The sequence below is a fragment of the Hyperolius riggenbachi genome, chromosome 2 (genome assembly GCF_040937935.1).
Source record: "Hyperolius riggenbachi isolate aHypRig1 chromosome 2, aHypRig1.pri, whole genome shotgun sequence".
Lineage (NCBI taxonomy): Eukaryota > Metazoa > Chordata > Amphibia > Anura > Hyperoliidae > Hyperolius > Hyperolius riggenbachi.
Genome location: NC_090647.1, coordinates 197,064,234 through 197,076,494, shown reverse-complemented (window position 1 = coordinate 197,076,494; position 12,261 = coordinate 197,064,234). Strand labels below are relative to the sequence as shown.

At 45.4% G+C, this 12,261-nt stretch overlaps 1 protein-coding gene across 3 annotated transcripts in view; it reads right to left on the bottom strand.

The window, feature by feature from the left end:
- FARP1 (FERM, ARH/RhoGEF and pleckstrin domain protein 1) overlaps positions 1–12,261 on the bottom strand; it is a 277,097-nt gene that overhangs the window by 69,927 nt on the left and 194,909 nt on the right. For all 3 annotated transcript variants that reach the window (XM_068267956.1, XM_068267954.1, XM_068267955.1), the window contains exon 7: positions 1,704–1,818. In XM_068267956.1, coding sequence (XP_068124057.1) covers positions 1,704–1,818 — 115 coding nt within the window. The remainder of the gene's footprint in view (positions 1–1,703; positions 1,819–12,261) is intronic.

The following is a 12,261-nucleotide window of genomic DNA, read 5'->3' as shown; positions in this document are numbered from 1 at the left end:
GGATTGATTTCATTAATCTGATCGGATTGGTTAGAAGATTTTTAAATGTAAAAAGAAGAGGCAAAATATAAGTTTTTTTTAAATTAACACCCCATTGTTAGAATGCATTTTAAACATGCTATTGAGATACCATGGGGCTAAAAATGTGGCTTGGTTCCCTTTAAATCTCCGTACACATGCCAGATGAATCCAGCAGGTGTACGGCAGTCCCCTCTCGACCAGCAATCCAAACCAGTGGATCCTGTTAGCTGAGCTATGGCCAAAAGCATTGTCTCCCCACTTAACGCCAAATACTGCAATCCGTCGTCCCTCAGCATAGCAACAGTACATGTCACCAGCCTGCAGCCTAGTAAATGCTCTGTCAGCCTTGGCCCTGCAATGTTCCCCCTAGGGATCGTGTATGCATGTACGGGCCTTTAGAATTGGTTCAAACCTCTGTCCCCGTCATTTACAGCAAGGATCCACCATGTCTTGCATTGATATGAATAGAAACATTCATCTCAATGGCCTCGATTCATAAAAGTGAGTGCGGTAGTTCAGAGAAGGGCGGGAAATTACCGCTAGTGGGAAATGAGGGGTTTTGCAGTGAATGCATTAAAAAAAATTCTGAGTGTGAGGTGATTGCGATACCAGTCGGTAAGTGTGCGGTGTGGTGCGGAAAGCTGTCGGTATAATTTGCTAAGTGCGGTAGTTTGCCGCTGACTTCCTACTGACAAGGTGCGTGCTGGGTAGAAGTGGGCAGTTTTAGACACACGACTTATATATTATAGATTACTATTATAATATTATATATATACATACACACACTTTTTTTAAATTATTCTTATAAATTATCTAACTCTGTGCTATTTCTATAAACCTAGGTGATATTACAACCACCCTTCCTCCTCTGTATCCTTAAAAGTTCCATAACATTACGTTCAACGGGCTCCATTTGTCACCTAAAATACTACTGTGTAGAGCAAACTCGCCAGGTCTTTGTTGGCGATAACACGTTATTTATCGCTTCCTTACTCTTTTTTTCATGAATACACTTCATTCAGTTTACAGACACAAACAACGTTTTCATTACCGCACTATTACCACATGCGTAAAACATGCGTTAAGTTTTATGAATCCACTATCAACAACATACCATGCGGTAATTTACAGTTTGGGTGATAACGCATGCGGTAATGCTTTATGAAACGAGGCCAATGTGTTTGCTGTCAATTATGCAAGTGCTGTGGTCGATCAAAGAGGCTGTATGTAGCTTTTAGCATTGGCTGGGTTTGGGGTTCTGTATCCCCCTAGGTCCCCAAAACCCGACCCAATGATGAACGGACAGGAAATTATGTCAAACGCTTTTCTGCTCCGTAGCAGAAAAATGTTTAACATTGTTGAAACAAGTCACCGGAAACTGGCCGTGTGAACTGACCCTTTTCTAAGGTGTACTACATATGTGTGACTACATATGAAAATGCTCATGGCAAAATAAAGCAGACAGGATACTTGGAAAGAAATAATTTATGTTGTCTATATGGAGAACTGGATAGAACCTATACAGAGTTTGAAACAGACTTTCATGAAACACACAAAGTAACTGCCTATAGAGCGTATCATACAACAAACAGTTGTACAATTTAAAAAAACAAACACACCAGGAAACTGAGTCTACATTATAAGCACAGCAAAACATACACATATGTAATGGAAAAACTTACAAGTGATTGCGGTGATATTCCATGATCTTCTCTATGAGAGCATCCTGCTGAGGCATGTATGTGTTCTTTGATAAGTGCTCCCTGTCAACTGCTTCATCAAAGTCTCCGATTTCAGCTAAACATGATGACAACAGATACAAAAGAAATATTTATACAAACATTGGACATGCAGTGTGCCAGTGCAATCAACTGAACTATACCTCCACAACTGAAAAAGATCTGAACACAAACTTTTTCATACGTTTTGCATGTGTGTGACCAGAACCCTGTTAACTCTTCCTCCTTTCCATACTGTTTCATTAATATCCATGTAACGTAATATATTAAGGTCACATAAAGAACATTTTGGTAGTCTATTGTATTACAGGTGTGTAGTTTGGTCCTGACCAGTACTCCTGGCATGATTAGTCAGCTAATAAACAAAGTAAGTTACACTAGCCACACATGGAACGATTGAGCAATGTTGTGCAACTTTACCAAGATCTGAGTAGTGTGAGGGATTATCTATTCAATTCACTTCCATTCAACTCACATAAATGACGTTATGTAAATTGCCCAAAAGTTGATCAGTAAACAGTTTCACATCATCCGTCTCTGATTGGAGTTTCTAAGGCCTTAAGGTGCCCATACACTCGTCAGATTGGCAGCAGATAGATAAGAAATGCATCTGATGATCTATCTAATGCGTTTTTAGAACATTTTTTACCAGGATAGAATTCCAATAGATTTCAGTTTGAAATCTATTGAAATTCGATCTGATGGCATTTTTTTGCCATCAGATTTCCATTAAGGCCAATGCAAACTGATAAGCAATCTCATCAGATCGACCTAAATTTTCCACCCTGCAAGTTCGATGGAAATCCATCGAAATCGATCGAAATCGGCCGTCGATCGGTCGATTGGCCAACCGATTTGCAATCGATCGATCGGGATCGATCGGTCGGCCAGAAAATCGGCTGAGTGTATGGGCTGCTTTATTCTATAGTCCCTTAAGGTGCGTACAGACGCACTACTAAAGAGAACGACGTCAGACCCTCCCGCTGGGCGGTCGTTCTCCCGACAGTAGTGCGTGTGTACAGTCTGTCTGCAGACTGATAAAGGTGGCCACTAACTGTCCAATTTCTAGCGAAAAATCGTTTGAGCGATCAGAAATTCTGATCGGATTGGTTGTAAATAACCTCTGTTGATGGACACAATCGATTATGAACGAGTGAAAAAAATGTCCTTCGAATGAATTTTCGTCGAATCAAAATTTGGATTTTCTTGTTGGTTGTGATAGATAGGAAGCAAAGATTGGTTCGTTGATGGTGTAGTGAACGATGTATTACAATATTTCACTTCCGATCAGAATTTCTGATCGCTCTAACGATTTTTCGCTATAAATTGGATCATTAATGGCCACCTTAAGGCTGTTTCTGAACGATCAGAAACAGCCTTATCAGTCTGCAGACAGACTGTACACACGCACTACTGTCGGGAGAACGACCGCCCAGCAGGAGGGTCTGACGGACCCGTCGTTCTCTTTAGTAGTGCGTGTGTACGCACCTTTAAAGGATACTTAGCCCTTAATTAATTCTGTAATTGAAGCTGTGTGTGGGGAAGTGCGCATAGACTTACCACACCTTCCTTAGCCCAGTGTCTGTCTCTGTTCATCTCAAAAAGGTTGCATTACAAAGTAGTGATCGGCACAGAAATAGTACGTCCGCGGGAGTATGTGTGCACTCCCAGTAGGAAGACGTAGCAGACGCGTGTGGTCACAGGTGCCCAAGCAAACATACTGCACAAGCGTGCGCAGTATATCCAGGTTGGAGGGCACGCACGCCGGCTACGTCCTCCTGAGGGAGTGCACCCCTTCAAACATATCGCGGCTGCAACAGCCCCGCCGACCACTAGTTTGGTACGGGATATTTTTAAGATAACCGGACACAGACGCCAGGCCAGGGGAGGTGTGGTAAGCCTATGCGCACCTCCTCCCCCCCCCCCCCCCCCCTTGCACACACGCATGGCACCAATTGCAGAATGAATTAAGGGCTAAGGTATCCTTTAACCACTTCCCGACCGCCCCCAGCCGATGGGCGGCGGCAAAGTCCGGGCCCAAACGACCGCAATACGCCCATCGGCGGGGGCGGCTGCGGGAGTGGCTATGCGGCGATCACGTCATTCGTGACGCGATCAGCCGCCGGGGACTGGCTCCGCCCACCGTTCGCTGTAACCCGCCGGCCGTTCGGAAGCGCCGGCGGGTTACTAGCACCCGGATCGCCGCTGAATATACAATGTATAATAGGCTTTGTAATGTATACAAAGCCTATTATACTGGCTGCCTCCTGCCCTGGTGGTCTCAGTGTCCGAGGGACCACCAGGGCAGGCTGCAGCCACCCTAGTCTGCACCCAAGCACACTGATTTCCCCCCCCCCTGCCCCCTGATCGCCCACAGCACCCCTCAGACCCCCCCCTGCCCACCCCCCAGACCACTGTTTGCACCCAGTCACCCCCCTAATCACCCATCAATCACTCCCTGTCACTATCTGTCAACGCTATTTTTTTTTTAGTCCCTAATCTGCCCCCCACTCCCTCCTGATCACCCCCCCACCCCTCAGATTGTCCCCAGACCCCCCCCCCCCTGTGTACTGTATGCATCTATCCCCCCTGATCACCTGTCAATCACCCGTCAATCACCCCCTGTCACTGCCACCCATCAATCAGCCCCTAACCTGCCCCTTGCTGGCAATCTGATCACCCACCCACACCAATAGGTCGCCCGCAGATCCGACATCAGATCACCTCCCAAGTGCAGTGTTACATCTCTTCTCTCCTCTAAACACCCACTAATTACCCATCAATCACCCATCAATCACCCCTATCACCACCTGTCACTGTTACCCATCAGATTAGACCCTAATCTGCCCCTTGCGGGCACCCAATCACCCGCCCACACGCTCAGATTGCCCTCAGACCCCCCCTCCCACTTATCAATTCGCCAGTGCAATATTTACATCTGTTATTCCCTGTAATAACCCACTAATCACCTGTCAATCACCCATCAATCACCCCCTGTCACTGCCACCCATCAATCACCCCCTGTCACTGCCACCCATCAATCAGCCCCTAACCTGCCCCTTGCGGGCAATCTGATCACCCACCCACACCAATAGATCGCCCGCAGGTCCGACATCAGATCACCTCCCAAGTGCAGTGTTTACATCTCTTCTCTCCTCTAAACACCCACTAATTACCCATCAATCACCCCCTATCACCACCTGTCACTGTTACCCATCAGATTAGACCCTAATCTGCCCCTAGGGAACCCAATCACCCGCCCACACCTCAGAACGCCCTCAGACCCCAGCCCTGATCACCTCGCCAGTGCATTGCTTGCATCTATTTCCCCCCTCTAATCACACCTTGAGACACCCATCAATCACCTCCTGTCACCCCCCTAGCACACCTACCCATCAGATCAGGCCCTAATTTGCCCCGTGTGGGCTCCTGATCACTCGGCCAAACCCTCAGATCCCCCTCAGACCCCCTTCCGATCACCTCCCCAGTGCATTGATTTCATCTATTTTCCCCTCTAACCGCCCCCTGAGACACCCATCAATCACCTCCTGTCACCCCCCTAGCACTCCTATCCATCAGATCAGGCCCAATACATCCTGTCATCTAAGAGGTCACCCTGCTTATGACCGGTTCCACAAAATTTGCCCCCTCATAGACCACCTGTCATCAAAATTTGCAGATGCTTATACCCCTGAACAGTCATTTTGAGAAATTTGGTTTCCAGACTACTCACAGTTTTGGGCCCGTAAAATGCCAGGGCAGTAAAGGAACCCCACAAGTGACCCAATTTTAGAAAGAAGACACCCCAAGGTATTCTGTTAGGTGTATGATGAGTTCATAGAAGATTTTATTTTTTGTCAAAAGTTAGCGGAAATTGGATTTTTATTGTTTTTTTCACAAAGTGTCATTTTTCACTAACTTGTGACAAAAAATTAAATCTTCTATGAACTCACCATACCCCTAACGGAATACCTTGGGGTGTCTTCTTTCTAAAATGGGGTCACTTGTGGGGTTCCTATACTGCCCTGGCATTTTAGGGGCCCTAAACCGTGAGGAGTAGTCTAGAAAACAAATGCCTCAAAATGACCTGTGAATAGGACGTTGGGCCCCTTAGCGCACCTAGGCTGCAAAAAAGTGTCACACATGTGGTATCGCCATACTCAGGAGAAGTAGTATAATGTGTTTTGTGGTGTATTTTTACACATACCCATGCTGGGTGGGAGAAATCTCTCTGTAAATGGACAATTGTGTGTAAAAAAAATCAAAAGATTGTCATTTACAGAGATATTTCTCCCACCCAGCATGGTTATATGTAAAAATACACCACAAAACACATTATACTACTTCTTCTGAGTACGGCGATACCACATGTGTGACACTTTTTTGCAGCCTAACTGTGCTAAGGGGCCCAAAGTCCAATGAGTACCTTTAGGATTTCACAGGTCATTTTGAGACATTTGGGTTCAAGACTACTCCTCACGGTTTAGGGTCCCTAAAATGCCAGGGCAGTATAGGAACCCCACAAGTGACCCCATTTTAGAAAGAAGACACCCCAAGGTATTTGTTAGGTGTATGATGAGTTCATAGAAGATTTTATTTTTTGTCACAAGTTAGCGGAAATTGATATGTATTGTTTTTTTTTTCACAAAGTGTCATTTTCCGCCAACTTGTGACAAAAAAAAAATCTTCTATGAACTCACCATACTCCTAACAGAATACCTTGGGGTGTCTTCTTTCTAAAATGGGGTCACTTGTGGGGTTCCTATACTGCCCTGGCATTTTAGGGGCCCTAAACCGTGAGGAGTAGTCTAGAAAACAAATGCCTCAAAATGACCTGTGAATAGGACGTTGGGCCCCTTAGCGCACCTAGGCTGCAAAAAAGTGTCACACATGTGGTATCGCCATACTCAGGAGAAGTAGTATAATGTGTTTTGTGGTGTATTTTTACACATACCCATGCTGGGTGGGAGAAATCTCTCTGTAAATGGACAATTGTGTGTAAAAAAAATCAAATAATTGTCATTTACAGAGATATTTCTCCCACCCAGCATCTGTATGTGTAAAAATACACCCCAAAACACATTATACTACTTCTTCTGAGTACGGCGATACCACATGTGTGGCACTTTTTTGCACCCTAACTGCGCTAAGGGGCCCAAAGTCCAATGAGTACCTTTAGGATTTCACAGGTCATTTTGCGACATTTGGTTTCAAGACTACTCCTCACGGTTTAGGGCCCCTTAAATGCCAGGGCAGTATAGGAACCCCACAAATGACCCCATTTTAGAAAGAAGACACCCCAAGGTATTCCGTTAGGAGTACGGTGAGTTCATAGAAGATTTTATTTTTTGTCACAAGTTAGCGGAAAATGACACTTTGTGAAAAAAACAATTAAAATCAATTTCCGCTAACTTGTGACAAAAAAAAAAAAAACTTCTATGAACTCACCATACTCCTAACGGAATACCTTGGGGTGTCTTCTTTCTAAAATGGGGTAATTTGTGGGGTTCCTATACTGTCCTGGCATTTTAGGGGCCCTAAACCGTGAGGAGTAGTCTTGAAACCAAATTTCTCAAAATTACCTGTGAAATCCTAAAGGTACTCATTGGACTTTGGGCCCCTTAGCGCAGTTAGGGTGCAAAAAGTGCCACACATGTGGTATCGCCGTACTCAGGAGAAGTAGTATAATGTGTTTTGGGGTGTATTTTTCCACATACCCATGCTGAGTGGGAGAAATATCTCTATAAATAGACAATTGTGTGTAAAAAAATTAAATTGTCATTTACGGAGATATTTCTCCCACCCAGCATGGGTATGTGTAAAATTACACCCCAAAACACATTATACTACTTCTCCTATCAAATCTATATTCCAATCTAATGTTTCTCAACATTATCATATCATATACCCCTTTATTAATGGCTGTGTTGGAGAACCACCTAATTTGGGTAATGCCATCTTAAAGGAATACTGTAGGGGGGGTCGGGGGAAAATGAATTGAAGTTACCCGTGGCTTCTAATGGTCCCCCGCAGACATCTTGTGCCCGCGCAGCCACTCCCCAATGCTCTGGCCCCGCCTCCGGTTCACTTCTGGAATTTCAGACTTTAAAGTCTGAAACCACTGCGCCTGCGTTGCAGTGTCCTCGCTCCCACTGATGTCACCAGGAGCGTACAGCGCAGGCACAGACCATACTAGGCCTGCGCAGTACGCTCCTGGTGCCATCAGTGAGAACGAGGACACTGCCGCGCAGGCGCAGTGTTTTCAGACTTTAAAGAGTAACTGTCAGGCTGCAGAAGCTAATTTAAACCTCTATTCTCCTGTGTTAAACAGTTTAGACAGAAGCCAAAAAGGCATTACTAAAGATAAAAATCTCTCTTACATTTGATGTGTGCTTATCAGCAAAGCTAAGCTCCTAAGGAGGACGCAAGCCGCATTCCATACTGCAAAGCATTCTGGGGCCCTCCCCTCGGCTGCTAAGGAGAAGACGGGATCAAGTTTCAGCAGCTTCTAACTCAGTCCAGCCACAGCACAGATAAATCTCCGGGCAGAGTACACTGCAGGAGTCCGCTATTGTTCCTAGCCACATGGCTCATTAATATTCACTGCACACTGTGTTATTCTGTACCAGCTCCTCTGTGATCAGGAAGCAGGCAGGACATGACGACACATTTGGCTTCACAAACATGGAACCTGCCATGGGCTGTCAGGAGCATCATTCTCTGCATATACTATATAAAAATTCTGTGAAATCCAAACGTGGACAGTGAAATGCATATGTAATGTAAGTACAGCCAATCTTTAGCTACTGATATATGTGTTTATTCTCTCTGAGACCTTATACCTAACAGCTCCTCTTTAAAGTCTGAAATTCCAGAAGTGAACCGGAGGCGGGGCCAGAGCATTGGGGAGTGGCTGTGTGTGTGTGTGTGTGTGTGTTCCTCCAACATCCCAAAAACACTGATAGGTTAACTGGCTTTCCCCCTGCAATGAGAATAGAACTATGGTGGGGATTAGATTGTGAGCCCCTCTGAGGGACAGTTTTAAGGGCCTGAGCCCACTGACGAAGTTGTGTCAACTCTGTCTGTTTTTTCAGCATCTGTAATTGATGTGTAACTGAAAAGCGGTCACACTTGTGTCAGTGGGCTCAGGCCCTAGGGATACTGTACTGAGAGAAATACATGCCCTGACACGGACTGCTGACTTTTCCTAGAAACACACGCTCCCTGGTTGTCATGCTAATTCTACTAATTCTGTAGCTATGGCATTATGACTGAAATGTGTTTTCACCTTTAGTTACTTCTCTACAGCCGCCCACCATCTGATGATTCAAACAATTGGGTATGTTTCTGTTTAAAACTCATTTCCAGAGTATTGGAAGAGGAAATGTATGCATCAGGCTGTTAAGAGTCACTGATCCACAACAATCATGCAACCAGTGGCATCAGAATTTACAGCATGCATACTTCTTTCTGACCGGATACCCAAAGCAGCAGAGCCGTAGGATAAGCATGACAGCTAGCACACAGTATGTGCAGATGGGGTGCATCATAGCAGCACACATATCTGTCTTATAACAGTTCTCTTCAGAGGCCACAGTGTGGCTTGCACAAGCACCTACATGCTTTCAGCCTGTACAAACAAGTTCCATGGATAGTTGGATCAATGCCTTGTTTCTGATGAAAGAAGTATAACAAACAACAAAATCCTTCAAGCAGAACTGCAGCGTATTATGTGAACTTTTTGAATATTAATAGCTGGCTACCCTATTGGTAACTGGCTTACCCTATAACTTCCTGTGTAAAGACACTTGTTTTCCACCCCTCCAACACACATCCACGCCCACCAGACATCAGTTTTTCAGTCTACGTTGACTGGACCATAGATGACAGGTGTAAAGCAATGTACAATCCTGTCCTATCTGTTGCCCAAAACCATCTTCATAGATTTTTTCAGGCTTCAGTGTTGGTTTGAGCCTTTTACTGGCAAGCTGTTTGTCTTCTGGCCGAGCAACTTATTCTGCTGTATGGAGAGTGAAGGAGGGCTAGGTGTAAGTGCATAGTCCACAACTGTCCCGTTTTCGTCGGGATTCTCCGGATTTTGGGGGGCTATCCCGGTATGAGCCCCCAAGTCCCGGGCGGCTGTCAGTATTGACAGCCGCCCATAACAGGAGGGGAGCAGCGCAGTGGAGGGAAAGCTGTGGGCAGCGGCAGAGAAGGGGGCCACCTCCCCCCCTTCCCTCGCCTTAGGGTGCTCTGCCTCCCTCGCTCTCCCCTCCGAAACTAAGTGTGGCGGCGTTTGGCACTTGGCAGCGGGCGGGACTTACCTTCCGTGTGCTCCAAGAACCGGACGGAAGTTCTGGTTCTGCAGCCGCTGCTCTGGTCTGGATCAGACCAGAGTAGTGGCAAATCATCCCGCGCCGGCTACGGGACGGGACAGAGACACGGAAGGTAGGTTCCGCCCCTCTGCCAGCCACCGCACTTATTTCTGGAGGGGACAGCGAGGGAGGGAGAGCACCCTAAGGTGAGGGAAGGGGGGGGGATTGCCCCCCTTCTCCACCGCTGCCCACGGCTCTCCCTCTTCTCTGCACTGCTCCCCTCCAGGGGATGGGCGGGGGACCTGGCTACCTATTCTGAGCACATATACACCTGCCTACATATACTGGCTACATATACACCTGCCTACATATACTGGGGACATATACCCCTGCCTACATATACTGGGGACATATACCTCTGATTACATATACCCCTGACTACATATACTGGGCTACCCCTGGCTACATATACTAGGCATATATACACCTGCCTACATATACAACCTGCCTACATATACTGGCTACATATACACCTGCCTATATACTGGGACATATGCACCCTGGCTACATATACTGGCCACATATACCCCTGACTACATATACTGGGCACATATTCCCCTGGCTACATATACTAGGCACATATTCCCCTGGCTACATATACTAGGCACATATCCCCCTGGCTACATATACTGGGCACATATACCCCTGGCTACATATACTGGGCACATATACCCTTGGCTACATATACTGGAGACATATACCCCTGGCTACATATACTGGGCACACATACCCCTGGCTACATATACTGGGCACACATACCCCTGGCTACATCTACTGGGCACATATACCCCTGGCTATATATACTGGGCACATATCCCCCTGACTACATATACTGGGCACATATCCCCCTGGCTACGTATACTGGGCACATATCCCCCTGGCTACATATACTGGGCACATATACCCCTGTCTATATATACTGGGACATATGCACCTGGCTACATATACTGGGCACATATACCCCTGCCTACATTTACCCCCTGACTACATATACTGGGCACATATACCCCTGACTACATATACTGGGGACATATACCTCTGGCTACATATACTGGGCACATATATCCCTGGCTACATATACCTCTGGCTACATATACTGGGCACATATATCCCTGGCTACATATACTGGGGACATATACCTCTGGCTACAGATACTGGGCACATATATCCCTGGCTACATATACTGGGGACAACTGGCTGTTTGTCATTATGTGCATTTACTGGTGAAAAGCTGTCTCTTATATGCATTTACTGGTGAAAAGCTGTCTCTTATTATGTGCATTTACTGGTGAAAAGCTGTCTCTTATTATGTGCATTTGGTGGTGAAAAGCTGTCTCTTATTATATGCATTTACTGGTGAAAAGCTGTCTCTTATGTGCATTTAGTGGTGAAAAGCTGTCTCTTATTATGTGCATTTACTGGTGAAAAGCTGTCTCTTATTATGTGCATTTACTGGTGAAAAGATGTCTCTTATTATGTGCATTTAGTGGTGAAAAGCTGTCTCTTATTATGTGCATTTACTGGTGAAAAGCTGTCTCTCATTATGTGCGTTTACTGGGGAAACACTGTCTGTCATTATGTGCATTTACTACATTTAATTTAATTAACTACATTAGCTGGTATAACTACATTACAGTTAGCCCCACCCACGGGCAGGGTATATGAGGGATATATTTATTAAAAAATATAAGGGCATCAAAATTTAAAAAAAAAATCTTCAAAAAACTTTATGGTAGGTGTGACTTGGGGGTGTGGTTAGGGGGTGTGGCCTGTGTCCTGATTTCTAATTTTAAAATGTTGGGAGGTATGCAAGTGGCATCATGCTGCAGGAGCTTCCTTCTGAAGTTCTGAAAGGGAACATGCCCCCGAAGATTTACATTTGTCTCCGCGTAAAATGCACTATAAATTACTTTTTCCATTTCCAGAGTAAGCAATTCTGATTGCACCAACCCGCAGGCTACAGAGATCTTACTCTACAAGTGGATGTGTTCTGCCAACATAAAAGCTGTGTCTATTCCCTTACAACCCAGGCCCAATAAGTAAGTAATAAAACAGCATAAAATGTACATAAAACAAAGTTGTAAAACATTTAGTCTTGAATAGATATGACTTGGTAAGGGATATGG